At 65.9% G+C, this 23,058-nt stretch overlaps 1 protein-coding gene across 1 annotated transcript in view; it reads right to left on the bottom strand.

Moving 5' to 3' along the window:
- The window catches only part of TMEM145 (transmembrane protein 145), a 50,820-nt gene extending 35,302 nt beyond the window's left edge, over window positions 1–15,518 (bottom strand). The window contains 3 exon segments of the mRNA XM_089772421.1: window positions 5,907–5,984; window positions 9,754–9,828; window positions 15,315–15,518. Of these exon segments, the coding sequence (XP_089628547.1) occupies window positions 5,907–5,984; window positions 9,754–9,828; window positions 15,315–15,440 (279 nt within the window). The 5' untranslated portion in view covers window positions 15,441–15,518.
- Window positions 15,519–23,058: the final 7,540 nt, after the last annotated feature.

Below are 23,058 nucleotides of genomic sequence, written 5' to 3'. Positions count from 1 at the left end.
AAACCACACCCCCAGCAAACTACAACCCTAGCAAACCACACCCCCAGCAAACTACACCCCTAGCAAACCAGACCCTCCAGCAAACCACACCCCCAGCAAACTACAACCCTAGCAAACCACACCCTCAGCAAACCACACCTCCTGCAAACTACACCCCCTAGCAAACCACACATCCCAGCAAACTACAACCCTAGCAAACCACACCCCCAGCAAACCACACCCCCTAGCAAACCACACCCTCAGCAAACTACAACCCTAGCAAACGCCCTGTGACGTAGGGGGGGTACCTGGCTGGTTTCTATGCTGGGTCTGTGGTAATCCCCACTGGCTGCTGTCTGTAGCACGGCCCAGCAAACAGGGGATGAGTCATTATGCAATGGGGGTCTCTCAACCTGTCTGACCAGCTACCCCCATAGGGAGAGACAAAGGAAGGTGGATGCTGTTCTGGCTGGGGGGCAGGGCTGGAAGAGAGTGAGTTAGTTTTCTGTCTGGGAGCATGGAGGAGACAGCCTAGGGAAGGGGGATGGGATTTAGGGGCCCAGGCTCCCCCATCTCAAGGGGGCTGAGGCGTCCTAGGCCTGCCCTGGAACCAGATGACATCTGTGCTGTGGCCGCAAGAGGGGGACTGGGGAGAATTCCACACAGCTCCCACCTTCAAAAGGGCAGCGGGCCCCCGGCAGGCGGGTGGGGAGACCCCTCTGGAGCTAGTGGCCGAGGGCAGCAGGGCTGAGTGTGGCCCAGCCTGCCAGGTCCCCGCTGGGGCGTCGGAGCCCTCGGGAACGGAAGGACCGTTCTGCGCGCAGCCTTCCCCTCGCTCTGGGGCTGGGCCGGCCTCCGGTGGCGACAGTTTGCGTGTGGCCGGGAATTGCACAGGGGATGTGAAAGCCGGCGGAAGGAGAAGGGCCGAGCCATCTTCTTGGCGAGCCCGTCCCACACGCGAAGGAAGACGGTCGACTGTGCAGTGAATTGTGATGCCGGGTGGAAGGGTTTGGATCGTGGAACTTGGCTCCCCTGTGTGTGTGGTTTGGTTTGCTAGGGTTGTAGTTTGCTGGGGATGTGGTTTTTTAGAGGTGTGGTTACTGGGGTGTGTGGTTTGCTGGGGGTGTACTTTGCTGGAGGTGTGGTTTGCTGGTGGTTACTTTGTTGGGGGTGTACTTTGCTGGAGGTGTGGTTTGCTGGTGGTTACTTTGTTGGGGGTGTACTTTGCTGGAGGTGTGGCTTGCTGGTAGTTACTTTGTTGGGGGTGTACTTTGCTGGAGGTGTGGTTTGCTGGTGGTTACTTTGTTGGGGGTGTACTTTGCTGGAGGTGTGGTTTGCTGGTGGTTACTTTGTTGGGGGTGTAGTTTGCTGGTGGTTACTTTGCTGGGGGTGTACTTTGCTGGAGGTGTGGTTTGCTGGTGGTTACTTTGTTGGGGGTGTACTTTGCTGGAGGTGTGGTTTGCTAGGGTTGTAGTTTGCTAGGGTTGTAGTTTGCTGGGGTTGTGGTTTGCTGAGAGTGTAGTTTGCTGGGGTTGTGGTTTGCTGGGAGGTGTAGTTTGTTGGGGGTGTGTGACAGCGCGTTGGGGTTTTCCCATCTCCTGCACCCCCGGAATGGCACAAACAGACTCCACCAGCCAGTAGAATAGAGGTGGTTTATTGCTTCCCCAGGTGTACCGGTAATTCGGATAGGAAGCCTAGTTCGAACTACTTAGTTCGTGCCACGTGTAGCCACGCTGCACGGGGTTCGAACCAGCGGGGTTTTAAAAATGGCGGCTCCCCGCTTATGCAAATGAAGCCCAGGAAATTCAAATCCCGGGCTTCATTTGCAAGTGCGGTATGCCTGCATTACCCCGCTAGTTCGAACTAGGGTGGTAGTGTAGACATACCCCCAGAGAGCCCCCCCCTACCCTGGTACCAGGGCAGCACCCGGCCCTGCATGTCCCCTGCCTGAGAGCCCCCCCCCACCCCGGTACCAGGACAGCACCTGGTGTGACGTAGTGGGGGTACCTGGCTGGTTTCTATGCTGCTGGCTCTGGGGTAACCCCCACTGGCTGTCGTGGGGACCACGACCCAGCAAAACAGGATGAGTCACTATGCAAACCAGTGGCCAGACACCCCCCATGGAGAGGAACAAAGGAAGGTGGATGCTGCCTTGGCTGGGGGGCAGGGCTGGAAGTTAGTGAGTTGGTTGCTGGCTGTCGGAGGGCATGGAGGAGAGCCTAGGGGAAGGGGCTGGAGTTTAGGGGCCCAGTCTCCTCCATCTCAAGGGGGCCTGAGGCATCCTAGCCCAGTTCCTGTAACCAGATTACATCTGTGCTGCGCTGTGCTGGAGGAGCAATAAACCACCCTCAATTCCACTGGCTGGTGCAGTCTGTTTGTGCCATTTCGGGGTGCAGGAGACGGGGAACCCCCAACGCGCCGTCACACTGGTGTCAGAAGTGGGATGCACTGCACCCCGTGGATGGAGCTTCCAGCGGTGAGCAACAAGGCGCTGTAGAAGCAAGAGCCCTGGAGCCAGGCGTGCTGGAGACAGAGCGAAGCGGTTCCTGGGAATCGTGGGGCGCTGCAGCACTAGACTGGTGAGTCTGCACCAAGGGGACCAGCGGGCAGATGGCCTACGCCCGACTCTTGAAGGCAGAGCTGGTGGGGCTGTGCAGAGAGAGGGGCTTGCCTGTGCAGAAAGCAACCAAGGCCCAGCTGATTGCCCAGCTGGAAGAGAATGACCAGCCACAGGGCCAGGATCTTGTCCCCATGGGAAGCAGCCAGACCCCCCCTGAGAGTGTGTCAGGCTCAGAGAGGGGGAGGAGCGCTGGAACCCACCGGAGAGATGAGACAGCGTCTCCCAGGAGGCCTGCAAGCCGTAGCCCATCTAGGGCAGGGGCCAGCCCAGCGGAGCTGCGGCGCCTGGAGATCCAGCTGCGGATCAGGGAATTGGAAGTAGAGGACCGAGAAAGGGATCGCCAAGATCGAGAGAGGCAGCGGCAGCATGAGCTGGCCATGGCAGAGCGGAGAACCGGTGGGGCACCGGCTGCGCCAAGTGCGGATGGGCCCCAGGGTCCCAGGACTGCCAGACGCTTGGAGAGGCTCGTGGTGGCCCAATTGAAGGACGTGGGTGACATAGACGGGTTCCTCAGTGCCTTTGAGAGGGCCTGTGGACTGCAACGGGTTCCCCCAGCTGACTGGCTGCAGGAGCTCATCCCCGCACTGAACCAGGAGGCGGCCGGAGTGCTCAGCCAGCTGGAGGACCTACAGCCAGGGGATTACAACCGAGTCAAGGAGGCCCTGCTGCACAAGTTCGGGCTGACCCCCGAGATGTACAGGAAGAAGTTCCGGGGGGTACAGAAAGGGCCACGGGAGACCTATGTGGACCTGGCCTCCCGCCTGGCGCAATACTGCCGCAAGTGGGTGTCTGGAGTCGGAGCCCAGACCGCAGAGGAGCTGCTCAAGCTGGTCATGATGGAGCAGTTCTATGAAGCGTGCCCACCCAAACTGAGGCTGTGGCTCAAGGACCGGAGACCAGAGAACCCCCAGGAGGCCGGGAGACTGGCGGATGAGTTCACGGAGAGCCGGTCCGGGTGTGAACGGGAGTCCCGGAGAGAGAGGGAACCGCGCAGAGACCGGATCTTGGCTGAGCGACGGAGGGAGTCAACTACGGGGCGAGACCAAGGAACAGGTCATCTGTGCCCCAGAGAACCAGCCAGGGCCTGGACAGAGACAGCCCAAAGCCTAACTTGCCATCGCTGTGGGCAAAAAGGCCACAAGAGGGCTCAGTGCACCAGGTCCCAGGACCGGGGACTTTCCAGGGTTAACTGGCTGGGGCGGGAGGAAGGGCAGGCTGCCCCAGAGGCAGGGGCTGGCAGGCAAACCTCAGCTCAGAGAGAGGGGAAGGATGCTCAGTGCACCTCCCCTGAGAGGTCTGATTCTCAGGAGACGGATTTCTCCGTGTACCGGGTGGGGGCAGGACGGCCCCTGCGGAGCGAGTGCCTCATACCCCTGGAGGTGGATGGTAGGAAGGTGACGGGCTTCTGGGACACGGGGGCGGAGGTGACTCTGGCCCGATCCGACATAGTGGCCCCGGAGCGGATACTACCCCACGCGCAGCTGACCCTGAAGGGCATAGACGGGTCCCCGTTTAAGGTGCCTGTAGCCCGGGTGCATCTGAAATGGGGGGCGAAGGAAGGCCTCAAGGAAGTGGGGGTGCACCCGCACTTGCCCACCGAGGTGCTGATGGGGAATGACCTAGAGGAGTGGCCCCATGAATCCCAGAGGGCTCTAGTCACTACCTGGAGCCAGAGCCAGCGGGGGGCTGACAACGTGGGTCCAGGGAAGGACTCCTGGCAGCGTCCTCAGGGTCCCATCCCAGTGGACACGGGGTCCAGCCAGGCTGGGACTCCGGACCTAGGCAGAGGTGGGGGACAGGTCCCGATCCCTGCCTCAGCAGCTGAATTCCAGGCTGAGGTGCAGGCAGACCCCTCCTTGCAGAGGCTGAGGGACCAGGCTGGCCTCCGTGCAGCTCAGCCCCGGGGGAGAGGTGGCCAGGAGAGATTCCTGCGGGAGCGTGGGCTCCTGTTCCGTGAGTGGCTCCCCCCCAGGAAGGTGAGGGCATGGAGGGTAGAGCGGCAGCTGGTCGTCCCCCGAAAGTATCGCCTCAAGCTGCTGTATTTGGCCCACGATTCCCCCGTTGGGGGCCACCGGGGGATCCGGAGCACCCGGCTGAGGCTGCTCCAGCACTTCTATTGGCCGGGAATCTTTACAGCCGTGCAGCGGTACTGCCGGTCCTGTGACTCCTGCCAGAGGGGCGGGAAGGCCCAAGACAGGAGGAAAGTGGCTTGGGGGTCTCTACCCCAGATAGACCCTCTGGGCTTGCTGAGAGAGCTATGGGAGGGGAAGACCTCCCTGGATGGAGCTTCGGGGGTGGAAGCCGCCCTGGCTGTCCAGAGAAGGCTCGCTGGGCTCATGGCCCCGGCCCGAGAGACCCTGGCCAGAGATCAAGGCCAGTGGAAGGGTGGGTGTGACCCCCGAGGACAGGCCTGTGCCAGTCGCCCTGGAGCGGGGCGGCGAGTGGACAGAGGGAAGCCAATTCATGTGGGGCCTCGCCACGGCCGGCCCGAGTCAAGGGGAGCACCCATGTCCCCAGGGCGGGTTCCCACGCAGAGGACCCGAACTTCCCTAGGTCACGAGCGGAGTGACCCTGCTCAGTTCGCTCTCGGAGGGGGGAGAACTGTGACGTAGTGGGGGTACCTGGCTGGTTTCTATGCTGCTGGCTCTGGGGTAACCCCCACTGGCTGTCGTGGGGACCACGACCCAGCAAAACAGGATGAGTCACTATGCAAACCAGTGGCCAGACACCCCCCATGGAGAGGAACAAAGGAAGGTGGATGCTGCCTTGGCTGGGGGGCAGGGCTGGAAGTTAGTGAGTTGGTTGCTGGCTGTCGGAGGGCATGGAGGAGAGCCTAGGGGAAGGGGCTGGAGTTTAGGGGCCCAGTCTCCTCCATCTCAAGGGGGCCTGAGGCATCCTAGCCCAGTTCCTGTAACCAGATTACATCTGTGCTGCGCTGTGCTGGAGGAGCAATAAACCACCCTCAATTCCACTGGCTGGTGCAGTCTGTTTGTGCCATTTCGGGGTGCAGGAGACGGGGAACCCCCAACGCGCCGTCACACCTGGCCCTGCATGTCCCCTGCCTGACAGCCCCAGGGTGAGGTCCCCACAGCTCTTACGAGTCCCCACTGCACCCCAGTGCCAGGGTCACTGCACAGCCCGGCGCTGGCCCAGCCTGGGGACATGTGCAGCTGTGCAGAAGGCTGAGGGGCTCCTGGCGCCCCCCGAACTGCATAGCCCAAGAACCCCAGAACCCCAGGGGGGGCAGAGACCTCGGGCACCATCAGCCCCCCCTCCAACTCACCCATCCCAGCCCCCCCCCTCTGACCTTGGTGCCTTGCTTGTAGACGGCAGGCCACTGGGAGGGGTCGTCAAAATACAACAGGATGTTCTCGCAGCACTTGGCCTGCAGGGAGCACAGCACAGGGTGTGAGGGGGTGGGGGGAGGGTCCCGGCGCACAGAGGGTGAGGGGGCGGGGGGAGGGTCCCGGCGCACAGGGAGTGAGGGGGCGGGAGGAGGGTCCCGGCGCACAGGGGGTGAGGGGGCGGGGGGGCAGGGTCCCGGAGCACAGGGAGTGAGGGGGCGGGGGGGCAGGGTCCCGGAGCACAGGGGGTGAGGGGGCGGGGGGCAGGGTCCCGGAGCACAGGGGGTGAGGGGGCGGGGGGGCAGGGTCCCGGAGCACAGGGGGTGAGGGGGCGGGGGGCAGGGTCCCGGAGCACAGGGGGTGAGGGGGCGGGGGGGCAGGGTCCCGGAGCACAGGGGATGAGGGGGCGGGGGGCAGGGTCCCGGAGCACAGGGGATGAGGGGGCGGGGGGCAGGGTCCCGGGGCACAGGGGATGAGGGGGCGGGGGGCAGGGTCCCGGAGCACAGGGGATGAGGGGGCGGGGGGCAGGGTCCCGGAGCACAGGGGATGAGGGGGCGGGGGGCAGGGTCCCGGGGCACAGGGGATGAGGGGGCGGGGGGCAGGGTCCCAGAGCACAGGGGGTGAGGGGGCGGGGGGGGGAGGGTGTAGGGATAACATATTAATGTATTGAAAATGATTCCTCCAAATGGAAGTGACCCCCCATAATTTGTTCCCCACAACTTAAAGTGTTTTAGATTTATTATTATTATTGCCCCTTTAGAATAGGATGTGTTGGGTCATGGAACTTAGAGCAGTTAAGAATATAACCCTCTGTAGCCAGAAACAGCCCCCCCCCCATGCCCCAGGGCAGGCTCAAGCTTGTGCAAGGGGCTGCTTGAAATTGACCTTGCAGCAGTTAGTTCGAACTAGCGCTGTAGTGTAGACATACCCCAATTGACTAAGGGCATTGTTACATAATTGACGCCTGTTCTCTTTAAAACATTGTAACTTTACTCAGCACTCAGAGAATGTTTTAAGCAAAACCACCCAGAAACTTTTGTAACTACAACTCTGATATATGTAAAGTTATTATTATACAAAAATATTATATGGGAAACATTAATTAGGGAATGTATGTTAGGGCACGTCTACACTACAACGTTAATTCGAACTAAGCTAATTCGAACTAACACGTCGAACTAAAAACTAGTTTGAATTAGCGTTTTGCTAATTCGAACTAGCAAGTCCACATTGAGTGGACCCTGAACAGGGCTTAAGGCTGGCCGGAAGCAGTGCCGGCAGGGCATCAGAGGAGGACTTAGAGCGTGGAGATGCTGTCTCAGGCTAGCCGAGGGCTGCGCTTAAAGGGTCCCGACCCCCACCCCGGACAGACAGTTCTCAGGGGTGCCCCGCTTGCAAAGCAGTCCTGGCTTGGAGTGCCCTAAGTACCCACACTGGGCACATCACACCACTCGGCCATCAGCCCGGCTGCACTTGCCGCAGGCTGCCATCTGCGGAGAGGGGGCAATCGGGGGGCTGCAGGAGAGCTTCCACCCCCAGAAGCCCGCAGAGCCAGCCCAGTCGTCCCCATCGGGGGCTCGTGCCCCATTCCTCCCTCACCTCCTTCCACTTACCCCTCCCTAGCCCCCCTTCCTGATGTACAAAATAAAGGACAATTGTGTTCAAAAATGGAATCTGTCTTTATTGAACAAAACTGGGGGAGACTGGGAAAAGGAGGTGGGAGAGGGGAAGAGAAAGGCTGGGAGAGGGGAGGGCAACTAACATGATCAGGGGTTGGGAACAGGTCCCAGATGAAGAGAGGCTACAGAGACTGGGACTGTTCAGCTTAGAAAAGAGGAGATGGAGCGGGGACAGGATAGAGGTCTCTAAAAGCAGGGGTTGGGTGGAGAGGGTGCATTCAGAAAAGTTCTTCCTGAGTTCCCATAAAGAAGGACTAGAGGACACCAAAGGAAAGGACTGGGTAGCAGGCTTCAAACTAGTAAGAGAAAGTTGTTGTTCACAAAGCAAATAGTCAACCTGTGGAACTCCTTGCTGCAGGAGGCTGTGAAGGCTACAACTAGAACAGAGTTTAAAGAGAAGTGAGATCAAGTCATGGAGGCTGGGTCCATGGAGTGGTATTAGCCAGGGGGTAGGAGTGGTGTCCCTGCCCAAAGTTTGTGGAAGGCTGGAGAGGGATGGCACGAGACAAATGGCTTGGTCACTGTCTTCGGTCCATCCCCTCCAGGGTCCCTAGAGTTGGCCGCTGTCGGCAGACAGGCTACTGGGCTAGATGGACCTTTGGTCTGACCCAGGACGGCCATTGTAAGCTCAGGGCTCAGGGTCGGGGGTCTCAGTGGACCCCCTTGATTTTCATGCACTCCTGCTCCTGGGTGGCCAGGCTGGCAGCTCTCCTGCCCTAGCCGGCCACTTTCCTGTGCCTAGTGCGGAGATCGTGGGCGAGGTCCATGATGTCCGCACTAGCCCAGGAAGGTGCCCGCCTCTTGCGGTCCAGGGCAAGCTCCTGGGAGCCGCCAGCCTGGTCCCGGGAAGAGGGGGTGGGCTGGGGGACATCGGGTGGGTGGCTCTGTGCCGTGCCAGGTGCAGGGTCTGCTGGCTGGGTGCTGGCAGGCTTGCACCTGGCACGGGCACCGTAGCCAGCCCGTGCCCCTTTAAGGGGTCCGGGGCTGAGAGGGGGGCATAGAGTTTCCCTGGTGTTGGCCAGAGTGGCCACCAGGGGAAGCTGGGGAGGGCTAGCCTCCCACTAGTTCGAATGAAGGGGCTACACACCCCTTAATTCGAACTAGTAAGTTCGAACTAGGCTTAATCCTCGTAAAATGAGGTTTTCCTAGTTCGAACTAAGCGCTCCGCTAGTTCGATTCAAATTCGAACTAACAGAGCGCTAGTGTAGCGCCTATGAATGTTAGTTCGAACTAACATTGTAGTGTAGACAGACCCTAAGAGAGAGAGAGAGAGTGCTTGGATGATGAATGAATGGCTCTGAGAGGTGCCAGCCTGAGAATGCAGCAACAAAGGGCTGAAGAAGGCGTCAGGTGCCAGTGCAACCAAAAGGTGTCAAGTGGAGAAAACCAAGTACTGGAGATCCACCCCATGAGATCACTGACGAGCACCCGGCAGCCACCCTGGACATCAGCATGATGCAGCAATTCCCATAGACTGGCCTAGGAAGAAATTCCTATAAGAACTGGACTAAAAGACTATGGAGTCAGAGTCCAAGGTTCTGCTGCCAGCCCATCAGGAGCTTGAGATGCGCATCTGATCAGGACTGCGCTCCCCACTCCCATCACTTGTGTACAGAATACCTGGCCAGTATTCGGTCACAAGCAACTGCCAGGCTGGGAACTAGAACAAATACACAGAACCTGAGCGAATGGATGAATGAATGTTTCTATGTATAAGGGTTAAGTAGCTAAACAACGTTGTTTGCTTCTATCTTTTCTTTATTCTTTATCTTTACAATAAATGTGGCTTTTTGCCTTATCCCCCTCCTAAGATCCTGTTTGCTTTTATTTGGTACAACAAGGGTCCCAGAGCACAGGGTGTGAGGGGGCGGGGGGGAGGGTCCCGGAGCACAGGGGGTGAGGAGGCGGGGGGAGGGTCCCGGAGCACAGGGGCTGAGGGGGCGGGGGGCGGGTCCCGGAGCACAGGGTGTGAGGGGGCGGGGGGGAGGGTCCTGGAGCACAGGGGGTGAGGAGGCGGGGGGAGGGTCCCGGAGCACAGGGGGTGAGGGGGCGGGGGGCGGGTCCCGGAGCACAGGGGGTGAGGGGGCGGGGGCGAGGGTCCCGGTGCCCGCGCGCCCGGCCTGGCCCTCACCTCGGGGTAGCGGAACCGGAAATCCAGGCGGCCATAGTCGGACAGGAAGCAGAATCTAGTGAGGAACACCCAGTCCTGGGGAGACAGCGAGCGGCCGTGAGGGGCGGAGGCACCCCCAGAGCCCCTGCCCTGCTCTAACCGCTGGACCCCACTGCCCCCAGCCCGGCAGAGCCCAGCAGTCTGGCCTCTAGGCCCCCCTGCTCTGACCACTGGACCCCACTGCCCCCCGACAGAGCCCAGCAGTCTGGCCTCTAGGCCCCCCTGCTCTGACCACTGGACCCCACTGCCCCCCGACAGAGCCCAGCAGTCTGGCCTCTAGGCCCCCCTGCTCTGACCACTGGACCCCACTGCCCCCCGACAGAGCCCAGCAGTCTGGCCTCTAGGCCCCCCTGCTCTGACCACTGGACCCCACTGTCCCCAGCCCGACAGAGCCCAGCAGTCTGGCCTCTAGGCCCCCCTGCTCTGACCACTGGACCCCACTGCCTCCCCGACAGAGCCCAGCAGTCTGGCCTCTAGGCCCCCCTGCTCTGACCACTGGACCCCACTGCCCCCCCAACAGAGCCCAGCAGTCTGGCCTCTAGGCCCCCCTGCTCTGACCACTGGACCCCACTGTCCCCAGCCCGACAGAGCCCAGCAGTCTGGCCTCTAGGCCCCCCTGCTCTGACCACTGGACCCCACTGCCTCCCCGACAGAGCCCAGCAGTCTGGCCTCTAGGCCCTCCTGCTCTGACCACTGGACCCCACTGCCCCCCCGACAGAGCCCAGCAGTCTAGCCTCTAGGCCCCCCTGCTCTAACCACTGGACCCCACTGCCCCCCCGACAGAGCCCAGCAGTCTAGCCTCTAGGCCCCCCCTGCTCTAACCACTGGACCCCACTGCCCCCCCGACAGAGCCCAGCAGTCTGGCCTCTAGGCCCCCTGCTCTAACCATTGGACCCCACTGCCCCCCCAACAGAGCCCAGCAGTCTGGCCTCTAGGCCCCCCTGCTCTGACCACTGGACCCCACTGCCCCCCCGACAGAGCCCAGCAGTCTAGCCTCTAGGCCCCCCCTGCTCTAACCACTGGACCCCACTGCCCCCCCGACAGAGCCCAGCAGTCTAGCCTCTAGGCCCCCCCTGCTCTAACCACTGGACCCCACTGCCCCCCTGACAGAGCCCAGCAGTCTGGCCTCTAGGCCCCCTGCTCTAACCATTGGACCCCACTGCCCCCCTGACAGAGCCCAGCAGTCTAGCCTCTAGGCCCCCCCTGCTCTAACCACTGGACCCCACTGCCCCCCTGACAGAGCCCTGCAGTCTGGCCTCTAGGCCCCCCTGCTCTGACCACTGGACCCCACTGCCCCCCCGACAGAGCCCAGCAGTCTGGCCTCTAGGCCCCCCCTGCTCTAACCACTGGACCCCACTGCCCCCCTGACAGAGCCCAGCAGTCTGGCCTCTAGGCCCCCCTGCTCTGACCACTGGACCCCACTGCCCCCCCGACAGAGCCCAGCAGTCTGGCCTCTAGGCCCCCCCTGCTCTAACCACTGGACCCCACTGCCCCCCCGACAGAGCCCAGCAGTCTGGCCTCTAGGCCCCCCCTGCTCTAACCACTGGACCCCACTGCCCCCCTGACAGAGCCCAGCAGTCTGGCCTCTAGGCTCCCTGCTCTAACCACTGGACCCCACTGCCCCCCCGACAGAGCCCAGCAGTCTGGCCTCTAGGCCCCCCTGCTCTGACCACTGGACCCCACTGCCCCCCTGACAGAGCCCAGCAGTCTGGCCTCTAGGCTCCCTGCTCTAACCACTGGACCCCACTGCCCCCCTGACAGAGCCCAGCAGTCTGGCCTCTAGGCTCCCTGCTCTAACCACTGGACCCCACTGCCCCCCTGACAGAGCCCAGCAGTCTGGCCTCTAGGCTCCCTGCTCTAACCATTGGACCCCACTGCCCCCCCCCACCCCCCACAGAGCCTGCTAGAACCCAGGAGTCCAGGCTCCCGGCCCCTCCCCCACAAACCGCTGTCACCCGACACCCAGTACAGGCTCATGTAACCAAGGTGCTGCTGGGGGACAATGTCATCGCCATGGCAACCTGGCTCCCCAGGCCCCTTGGGATCGGCCAGGCTGGGGGCGCAGGGGGTGGGATCGGGGGGCAGGCCGGGGCCAGGGGGGCACAGGGGGTGGGATCGGGGGGCAGGCCAGGGCCGGGGGGGCACAGGGGGTGGGATCGGGGGGCAGGCCAGGGCTGGGGGGGCACAGGGGGTGGGATCGGGGGGCAGGCCAGGGCCGGGGGGCGCAGGGGGTGGGATCGGGGGGCAGGCCAGGGCCGGGGGGCGCAGGGGGTGGGATCGGGGGGCAGGCCAGGGCCGGGGGGGCACAGGGGGTGGGATCGGGGGGCAGGCCAGGGCCGGGGGGGCACAGGGGGTGGGATCGGGGGGCAGGCCGGGGCCAGGGGGGGGCGCAGGGGGTGGGATCGGGGGGCAGGCCGGGGGGGCACAGGGGGTGGGATCGGGGGGCAGGCCGGGGGGGCGCAGGGGGTGGGATCGGGGGGCAGGCCAGGGCCGGGGGGGCACAGGGGGTGGGATCGGGGGGCAGGCCAGGGCCGGGGGCGCAGGGGGTGGGATCGGGGGGCAGGCCAGGGCCGGGGGGCGCAGGGGGTGGGATCGGGGGGCAGGCCAGGGCCGGGGGGGCACAGGGGGTGGGATCGGGGGGCAGGCCGGGGCCAGGGGGGCGCAGGGGGTGGGATCGGGGGGCAGGCCGGGGCCAGGGGGGGCGCAGGGGGTGGGATCGGGGGGCAGGCCGGGGGAGTGCAGGGGGTGGGATTGGGGTGCAGGCCAGGGCCAGGGGGGCACAGGGGGTGGGATCGGGGGGCAGGCCAGGGCCGGGGGGGCACAGGGGGTGGGATCGGGGGGCAGGCCGGGGCCAGGGGGGCGCAGGGGGTGGGATCGGGGGGCAGGCCAGGGCCGGGGGGGCACAGGGGGTGGGATCGGGGGGCAGGCCGGGGCCAGGGGGGCGCAGGGGGTGGGATCGGGGGGCAGGCCGGGGCCAGGGGGGCGCAGGGGGTGGGATCGGGGGGCAGGCCAGGGCCGGGGGGGCACAGGGGGTGGGATCGGGGGGCAGGCCAGGGCCGGGGGGCGCAGGGGGTGGGATCGGGGGGCAGGCCAGGGCCGGGGGGCGCAGGGGGTGGGATCGGGGGGCAGGCCAGGGCCGGGGGGGCACAGGGGGTGGGATCGGGGGGCAGGCCGGGGCCAGGGGGGCGCAGGGGGTGGGATCGGGGGGCAGGCCGGGGCCAGGGGGGCGCAGGGGGTGGGATCGGGGGGCAGGCCGGGGCCAGGGGGGCGCAGGGGGTGGGATCGGGGGGCAGGCCGGGGCCAGGGGGGCACAGGGGGTGGGATCAGGGGGCAGGCCGGGGGGCACAGGGGGTGGGATCGGGGGGCAGGCCGGGGAGGCACGGGGGGTGGGATCGGGGGGCAGGCCAGGGCCGGGGGGGCGCAGGGGGTGGGATCAGGGGGCAGGCCGGAGCCGGGGGGGCGCAGGGGGTGGGATCAGGGGGCAGGCCGGAGCCGGGGGGGGGGCGCAGGGGGTGGGATCGGGGCGCAGGCCGGAGCCGGGGGGTGCAGGGGGTGGGATCGGGGGCAGGCCAGGGCCGGGGGGCGCAGGGGGTGGGATCAGGGGGCAGGCCGGAGCCGGGGGGGGCGCAGGGGGTGGGATCGGGGGGCAGGCCGGAGCCGGGGGGTGCAGGGGGTGGGATCGGGGGGCAGGCCAGGGGGGCACAGGGGGTGGGATCGGGGGGCAGGCCGGGGGGGCACAGGGAGTGGGATCGGGGGGCAGGCCGGGGGGCGCAGGGGGTGGGATCAGGGGGCAGGCCGGGGGGGGCAGGGGGTGGGATCAGGGGGCAGGCCAGAGCCGGGGGGTAGGCCGGGGGGGCACAGGGGGTGGGATCGGGGGGCAGGCCGGGGGGCACAGGGGGTGGGATCGGGGGGCAGGCCGGGGGGCACAGGGGGTGGGATCGGGGGGCAGGCCGGAGCCGGGGGGGTCCGGGGCCATGGGGGGTTGGTTTTGACCCAGTTGCACAGCCCCCCACGCTCCAGGTTTCCATAGCAACCACGCTGGAGGCTAAAGAAGGCAGAGAAAATAAGAATGACCACACCCCATAGCTTCCTCCTCTCCACCCCCCAGCCCCACACCCCCATGGCCCCCAGCCCCACACCCCCCCATAGCCTCCCAACCTCCACACCCCATGGGCTCCTCTCCACCCCCCAGCCCCACACCCCCATAGCCCCCCAACCCCCTACAGCCCATAGCCTCCTCTCCACCCCCAGAACCCACACCCCCATAGCCCCCCAACCCCCACACCCCATAGCCTCCTCTCCACCCCCCAGCCCCACACCCCCATAGCCCCCCAACCCCCACACCCCATAGCCTCCTCTCCACCCCCCACCCCCCACATAACCCCCAACCCCACACCCCATAGCCTCCTCTCCACCCCTCAGCCCCACACCCCCCATAGCTCCCAACCCTCCAGCCTCACACCCCCTATAGCTGCCCAACCCCCACCCTCCCTCCCATAGCCTCCTCTCCCAACCCCCAGCCTCATACCCCCATAGGCCCCCAGCCCCACACCCTCCATAACCCTCCAACCCCACACCCCCAGCCCCACACCCCAGCAGCCCCTCCTCTCCACCCCTCAGCCCCACACCCCCATAGCCCCCCCAACCCCCAGCCCCACACCCCCCATAGCCCCCCCAACCCCCCAACCCCACACCCCCCATAGCCTCCTCCCAACTCCCCCAGCCCCACACCCCCATACTCCCCCAACCCCCCATAGCCTCCTCCCAACCCCCCCAGCCCCACACCCCATAGCCCCCCAACCCTCCCAGCCCCACATCCCCCATAGCCTCCTCCCAACCCTCCCAGCCCCACACCCCCATAGCCTCCCCCAATCCCCCCAGCCCCACCCCCCATAGCCTCCTCTCAACCCCTCAGTCCCACACCCACATAGCCTCCCCCAACCCCCCCAGCCCCACACCCCCATGGCCTCCCCCCAGACCCACGCCCTCCATAGCCTCCCCCAAGCCCCCCAGCCCCAAAACGCCCATAGCCTCCTCCCAACCCCCCGCCCCTCATCGCCTTCCCCAACCCCTCCAGTCCCACACCCCCTTAGCCTCTTTTCAACCCCCCCAGTCCCAAACCCCATGGCCTCCCCCCAACCCGACACCCCCATGGCCTCCCCCCCAGCTCTCACTGCCCCATGCGCCCCATAGCTTCTCCCCAGCCCCCACCCCCATAACCCCACACCTCCATAATACCTCGTTGCCTCACGCCCCATAGATCCCCTCCCCCTCCCCATCCTCATACCCCCCCCGCCCCACACCTGCAAATACCCCTTTCTGGCCCGGCCCTCCGCCCAGCGAACCCGTTCCACGCAGCGCGAGCAGCGACCCCCGGCGGGGCAGATGTGGGGCAGCTCTGCGGAGGCCCCCGGGCGGAGCCGGCTGCAGCCGGACCCCGCGCCCAGCGCAGCCCCACGGCCCGGCCGGCGGGATCTGGGGGCGCGGAGGCCCGGGCGGGGCCGGTTCGGTTCCGCACCCACCTCCTTGGTGCTGATGTTCCCGGTCACGTACTTGGCCCCGCAGCCCGCGGGCAGCAGCGACAGGACCGCCAGGAGCCCCGCAGCCCGCCCGGCCCCGCGCCCGGCCCCGCACCGGCCCCGCTCCATGCTCCGCCGCCGGCCGCCTCCAGCCGCCGCTCGCTGCCTGCGCGCTGCCGATCGCACCCGCCGGGCTGTGCGGAGCCCCCGCCCCCCCAGGGACTGGCCCCCCCGCCGGGCTGTGTAACGCCCCCGCCCCCCCCAGGGACTGGCCCCCCCGCCGGGCTGTGTAACGCCCCCACCCCCCCCAGGGACTGGCCCCCCCCCCGGCCTGTGCAAAGCCCCCACCCCCCCCCAGGGACTGCCTCCCCCGCCGGGCTGTGTAACGCCCCCACCCCCCCAGGGACTGCCTCCCCCGCCGGGCTGTGTAACGCCCCCGCCCCCGCCAGGGACTGGCCCCCCCCCGCCGGGCTGTGTAACGCCCCCGCCCCCGCCAGGGACTGGCCCCCCCCGCCGGGCTGTGTAACGCCCCCACCCCCCCAGGGACTGGCCCCCCCCGCCGGGCTGTGTAACGCCCCCGCCCCCCCAGGGACTGGCCCCCCCCGCCGGGCTGTGTAACGCCCCCACCCCCCCCAGGGACTGGCCCCCCCCGCCGGGCTGTGTAACGCCCCCGCCCCCGCCAGGGACTGCCCCCCCCCGCCCCCAGGAACTGCCCCCCCCGCCCCTACCCAGGGACTGCCCCCCCACGAGGGACTACCCCCACGCCCAATGCCCCCCGCCATGGACTGCCCCCCTCGCCCAATGACCCCCCCACCAGGCACTGCCCCCCCCCACGGCCTGTGCAAAGCCCCCACCCCCCCCAGGGACTGCCTCCCCCGCCGGGCTGTGTAACGCCCCCGCCCCCCCAGGGACTGCCCCCCCCGCCGGGCTGTGTAACGCCCCCCCCCCCCCAGGGACTCCCCCCCCCGCCGGGCTGTGTAACGCCCCCGCCCCCCCAGGGACTGCCCCCCCCCGCCGGGCTGTGTAACGCCCCCGCCCCCCCAGGGACTGCCCCCCCCCCGCCAGGCTGTGCGGAGCCCCCCGCCCCCGCCAGGGACTGCCCCCCCCCCGCCCCCAGGAACTGCCCCCCCCGCCCCTACCCAGGGACTGCCCCCCCCACGAGGGACTACCCCCCACGCCCAATGCCCCCCGCCATGGACTGCCCCCCTCGCCCAATGACCCCCCCGCCAGGCACTGTCCCCCCGCCCAATGACCCCCCCGCCAGGCACTGCCCCCCCCGCCCAATGACCCCTGCGACGATGCCTCGGGGAGCCCCCCACCCTGCCCCCCGTCTCTCCGCCGGCCAGTTGAGGGGAAGGTTTCTCGGTTCCCAGCGACACGGCGGCGCAGCCCCGACACCCGGAGCGATGCCTCATGCGTCTGGGGGGATCCCGGGCCCTGCACCCCCCTTTCTGCTCCCAGGCTCCTCTCCCCGCAGCTGGCCCCCAGCCCCAGGCAGCCCCACGTCTCTCCCTCTGCCTCTCTCTGGGGACAGGGCTGTCTCAGGCTGGCCCTCAGGAGTCTGCAGCCAACACACCTGGGTGAGTCATCGGGGATCCCACATCACATCACACAGCCAGGCAGAAACACAGCCCCCATCCCTCCGGGACACGGCACAGCCCCCCATCCCCCCGGGACACGGCACAGCCCCCCAGCCCCTCCCGGGACATGGCACAGCCCCCCCCATCCCCCTGGGACACGGCACAGCCCCCCCATCCTCCCAGGACACGGCACAGCCCCCCACCCCCTCCTGGGACACGGCACAGCCCCCCATCCCCCCGGGACACGGCACAGCCCCCCACCCCCTCCTGGGACACGGCACAGCCCCCCACCCCCTCCCGGGACATGGCACAGCCCCCCATCCTCCCGGGACACGGCACAGCCCCCCACCCCCTCCTGGGACACGGCACAGCCCCCCATCCCTCCCCGGGACACGGCACAGCCCCCCACCTCCTCCCGGGACATGGCACAGCCCCCCACCTTCTCCCGGGACTGCCCCCTTGCCCCTCCTTCCCCCAGGACTGCTTCCTAGCCTACCTCTGCCACCCCAGTGCTCTGCCTGCACCCTAGGCTCAGATCTGCCCCCTCGGGCCCTGGCACAGGGCGGCCCGGCAGCTCGTCCGGTGCTGCTCCCCTCAGTCCTCGAGCGCCACATGGAGACAGGAAGGTGGGAGCAGAGTCCGGCCTGGCTCCATCTGCCCATCCTGCCCCCCGGGCCTGGGCCCCTCACCTCTCCGCCCCAGCTGCCCCATCGGGCCGGGCTTGGCTCTCGCCCGCAGGGGGAATCCTGGACTGGCATCCGCTCGGGATCTGAGCCGGGTCCAGCCAGGCCCCCCATGTCTGGGAGCCTGCTCCTGGTTGTGACGTAGTGGGGGTACTTGCTGGGCTGTGGTGACCCCTGCTGTCTGGAGCAAGACCCAGCAGGGAAAACCTCGCTAGGCAGAGGTAAGGCCAAACTTGTTGAGCCAGGGGCCAGACACCCCCCATGGAGAGGAACAAAGGAAGGTGGATGCTGCCCTGGCTGGGGGGCAGGGCTGGAAGTTGGTTAGTTGGTTGGTGGCTGTCTGTGAGGATGGATGAGACAGCCTAGGGAGAGGAGCTGGAGTTTAGGGGCCCAGTCTCCCCCCAACTCAAGGGGGCCTGAGGCATCCTAGCCCAGCTCTGTGACCAGATTACATCTGTGCTGCGCTGTATCCTGGAGAGGCAATAAACTTCCTCTAGTCCACCGGCTGGTGCAGTCTGTTTGTGCCATTTCGGGGTGCAGGAGACGGGGAACCCCAACGCGCCGTCACACTGGTGTCAGAAGTGGGATGCACTGCACCCCGTGGATGGAACTTCCAGCGGCGAGCGACAAGGCACAGTAGAAGCAAGAGCCCTGGAGCCAGGCGTGCTGGAGACAGAGCGAAGCGGTTCCTGGGAATCGTGGGGCGCTGCAGCACTAGACTGGTGAGTCTGCACCGAGGGGCCCAGCGGGCAGATGGCCTACGCCTGACTCTTGAAGGCAGAGCTGGTGGGGCTGTGCAGAGAGAGGGGCTTGCCTGTGCAGAAAGCAACCAAGGCCCAGCTGATTGCTCAGCTAGAAGAGAACGACCAGCCACAGGGCCAGGATCTTGTCCCCAGGGGAAGCAGCCAGACCCCCCCTGAGAGTGTGTCAGGCTCAGAGAGGGGGAGGAGCGCTGGAACTCACCGGAGAGATGAGACAGCTTCCCCCAGGAGGCCTGCAAGCTGCAGCCCACCTAGGGCAGGGGCCAGCCAAGCAGAGCTGCGGCGGCTGGAGATCCAGCTGCGGATCAAGGAATTGGAAGTAGAGGACCGAGAGAGGGACCGCCAGGACCGAGAAAGGGATCGCCAAGATCGAGAGAGGCAGCGGCAGCATGAGCTGGCCATGGCAGAGCGGAGAACCGGTGGGGCACCGGCTGCACCAAGAGTGGATGGGCCACAGGGTCCCAGGGCTGCCAGATGCTTGGAGAGGCTCGTGGTGGCCCAATTGAAGGACATGGGCGACATAGACGGGTTCCTCAGCTCCTTTGAGAGGGCCTGTGGACTGCAACGGGTTCCCCCAGCTGACTGGCTGCAGGAGCTCATCCCCGCACTGAGCCAGGAGGCGGCCGGAGTGCTCAGTCAGCTGGAGGACCTACAGCCAGGGGATTACAACCGAGTCAAGGAGGCCCTGCTGCACAAGTTCGGGCTGACCCCCGAGATGTACAGGAAGAAGTTCCGGGGGGTACAGAAAGGGCCACGGGAGACCTATGTGGGCCTGGCCGCCCGCCTGGCGCAATACTGCCGCAAGTGGGTGTCTGGAGTCGGAGCCCAGACCGCAGAGGAGCTGCTCAAGCTGGTCATGATGGAGCAGTTCTATGAAGCGTGCCCACCCAAACTGAGGCTGTGGCTCAAGGACCGGAGACCAGAGAACCCCCAGGAGGCCGGGAGGCTGGCGGACGAGTTCACGGAGAGCCGGTCCGGGTGTGAACCGGAGTCCCGGAGAGAGAGGTAACCGCGCAGAGACCGGATCTTGGCTGAGCAACGGAGAGAGACACCTCCGAGGCGAGCCCCAGGGACCAGGACCAGTCATCGATACCCCAGAGAACCAGCCAGGCCCTGGACAGAGACAGCCCAAAGCCTAACTTGCCAGCGCTGTGGGCAAAAAGGCCACAAGAGGGCTCAGTGCACCAGGTCCCAGGACCGGGGACTTTCCAGGGTTAACTGGCTGGGGCGGGAGGAAGGGCAGGCTGCCCCAGAGGCAGGGGCTGGCAGGCAAACCTCAGCTCAGAGAGAGGGGAAGGATGCTCAGTGCACCTCCCCTGGGAGGTCTGATTCTCAGGAGGCGGATTTCTCTGTGTACCGTGTGGGGGCAGGACGGCCCCTGCGGAGCGAGTGCCTCATACCCCTGGAGGTGGATGGTAGGAAGGTGACGGGCTTCTGGGACACGGGGGCGGAGGTGACTCTGGCCCGATCCGACATAGTGGCCCAGGAGCGGATACTACCCCACGCGCAGCTGACCCTGAAGGGCATAGACGGGTCCCCGTTTAAGGTGCCTGTAGCCAGGGTGCATCTGAAATGGGGGGCGAAGGAAGGCCTCAAGGAAGTGGGGGTGCACCCGCACTTGCCCACCGAGGTGCTGATGGGGAATGACCTAGAGGAGTGGCCCCATGAATCCCAGCGGGCTCTAGTCACTACCCGGAGCCAGAGCCAGCGGGGGGCTGACAACGTGGGTCCAGGGAAGGACTCCGGGCAGCGTCCTCAGGGTCCCATCCCAGTGGACACGGGGTCCAGCCAGGCTGGGACTCCGGACGTAGGCAGAGGTGGGGAACAGGTCCCGATCCCTGCCTCAGCAGCTGAATTCCAGGCTGAGGTGCAGGCAGACCCCTCCTTGCAGAGGCTGAGGGACCAGGCTGGCCTCCATGCAGCTCAGCCCCGGGGGAGAGGTGGCCAGGAGAGATTCCTGCGGGAGCGTGGGCTCCTGTTCCGTGAATGGCTTCCCCCCAGGAAGGCGAGGGCATGGGGGGTCCAGCGGCAGCTGGTCGTCCCCCGAAAGTATCGCCTCAAGCTGCTGTATTTGGCCCACGACGTCCCCGTTGGGGGCCACCGGGGGATCCGGAGCACCCGGCTGAGGCTGCTCCAGCACTTCTATTGGCCGGGAATCTTTACAGCCGTGCAGCGGTACTGCCGGTCCTGTGACTCCTGCCAGAGGGGCGGGAAGGCCCAAGACAGGAGGAAAGCGGCTTGGGGGTCTCTACCCCAGATAGAGGACCCCCTGGGATTGCTGAGAGAGTTATGGGAGGGGAAGTCCTCCCTGGATGGAGCTTCGGGGGTGGAAGCCGCCCTGGTTGTCCAGAGAAGGCTCGCTGGGCTCATGGCCCCGGCCCGAGAGACCCTGGCCAGAGATCAAGGCCAGCGGAAGGGTGGGTGTGACCCCTGAGGACAGGCCTGGGCCAGTCGCCCTGGAGCAGGGTGGCGAGAGGACAGAGGGAAGCCAGCTCATGTGGGGCCTTGCCACGGCTGGCCTGAGTCAAGGGGAGCACTCATGTCCCCAGGGCGGGTTCCCACGCAGAGGACCCGTACTTCCCTAGGTCACGAGCGGAGTGACCCTGCTCAGTTCGCTCTCGGAGGGGGGAGAACTGTGACGTAGTGGGGGTACCTGGCTGGTTTCTATGCTGCTGGCTCTGGGGGAACCCCCACTGGCTGCCGTGGGTACCACGACCCAGCAAAACAGGATGAGTCACTATGCAAACCAGTGGCCAGACACCCCCCATGGAGAGGAACAAAGGAAGGTGGATGCTGCCCTGGCTGGGGGGCAGGGCTGGAAGGGGGTTAGTTGGTTGCTGGGTGTCTGTGAGGATGGATGAGACAGCCTAGGGAGAGGAGCTGGAGTTTAGGGGCCCAGTCTCCCCCCAACTCAAGGGGGCCTGAGGCATCCTAGCCCAGCTCTGTGACCAGACTACATCTGTGCTGCGCTGTATCCTGGAGAGGCAATAAACTTCCTCTATTCCACCGGCTGGTGCAGTCTGTTTGTGCCATTTCGGGGTGCAGGAGACGGGGGACCCCAACGCGCCGTCACACTGGTGCAGCCGGTTCCCTGCTCCCGCGCTGGGCACTGAGCCCCGTGGGGGAAACCGAGGCACACCGAGGCCTAGACAAGCCCCACAGAGAATTCCCACTCTGCTCCCCCACCCCCAGACGAGGCCCCGTGGGCCAGGTGGCCTCTGCACGCTCCTGCGGTTTGCCTGCCGTGCTGGGGCCTGCGAGCTGCCGCGGCCGGGAAGGCCCCACAAGGAAGAAGTGAAAGAAGCATTTGCATCCGCCTCCCCAGGCCTCAGCTGGGAACTAGGGTCCCCCCCCGCAGGGGTCCAGGGAGCTGGGAGGCAGGGGAGGGAGAGGCAGACCCCTCTCTGCTTTCACACCCGTCACTGCTCTGTGACCCGGGGCCCTGCCCTGTGAGGGGAGATTCCCCCTGACTCCCCCACGTGGATTTAGGGTTGCCAGGTGGAGCCCGCTACAAAACCGGACACGCTTGTCCGGGGGGCGGCGGGGAGGACCGGCCGGGGCGGGGGTGGGGTGGGGCTGGCCAGGAGCGGGGCGGGAAGCAGAGCTGGTGTGTGGGGGGGGAGTCCGGGCCGCAGGGCTAGATGGGAGGAGGGGGGGCGGGAAGCAGACCTGGCAAGGAGGGGGGCCACAGCCAGAGTCCTTCCAACCGCACCCCCGGCAGGCGCTCCCTTTACTTGTGAGCAGAAGCTGGGCGGGGAATGGGGGGTGGCGGGGAGTCCCTGCCCCCCCGCCCCGCCCCACCCAGCTTTTGCGCACAACACAGGGCTCCCAAAACCAATCGTGCTCCGCGTCCCAGTCGCTCTCCCACCCCCACCAGGCTTCCCTCCAGTGCCCAGGAATTCACAAACTACTGACACTGCATATTGCACAGTACACACTGCACAGTACACACTGCACAGTACACACTGCACACTGCACAGTACACACTGCACAGTACACACTGCACACTGCACAGTACACACTGCACAGTACACACTGCACACTGCACAGTACACACTGCACACTGCACACTGCACAGTACACACTGCACAGTGCACACTACACAGTACACACTGCACACTGCACAGTACACACTGCACAGTGCACACTACACAGTACACACTGCACACTGTGCACTACACACTGTGCACTACACAGTACACACTGCACACTGCACATTACACACTGCACACTACACAGTACATGCTGCACAGTGCACACTGCACAGTACACACTGCACATTACACACTGCACATTACACACTGCACGTGTCTGGTATTTACTGAATGTTCCTATGGGACAAATACCGGACTGTCTGGTAGAAAACCGGACACCTGGCAACCCTGTGTGGATTGGCCAGATACCCAGGCCCAGCCTGGCAGGGAACAAGGCTCTTCCCCGTGGGAGACAAAGGGAGGGAGGCGGGGACGGCACCCGGCTGGGAGCTGGGCAGTTTCTGGCTGGGACAGACTAAGCAGGGGTGGGGAGTTTAGGGACCCAGGCGCCCGTCTCAAGGGGCCTGAGGCTGCCTGGCCCTGACTCCTGTAGCCACCTCACGTCTGGGCTGTGTCGTTGCCTGGAGAAGGAATCAGCCCAGGGCTGGATTAAGGGGAGCGAGCCAGGCAGCTGCCCGGGTGCCAAGCGATGGGGGGGCCAGATGGCAGCTGTAAGAGGCGCATAGTGC

Source organism: Pelodiscus sinensis, chromosome 22, assembly GCF_052426305.1.
Source record: "Pelodiscus sinensis isolate ZL-2025 chromosome 22, ASM5242630v1, whole genome shotgun sequence".
NCBI classification, from domain to species: domain Eukaryota; kingdom Metazoa; phylum Chordata; order Testudines; family Trionychidae; genus Pelodiscus; species Pelodiscus sinensis.
This window is presented reverse-complemented; position numbering and strand designations above follow the sequence as displayed.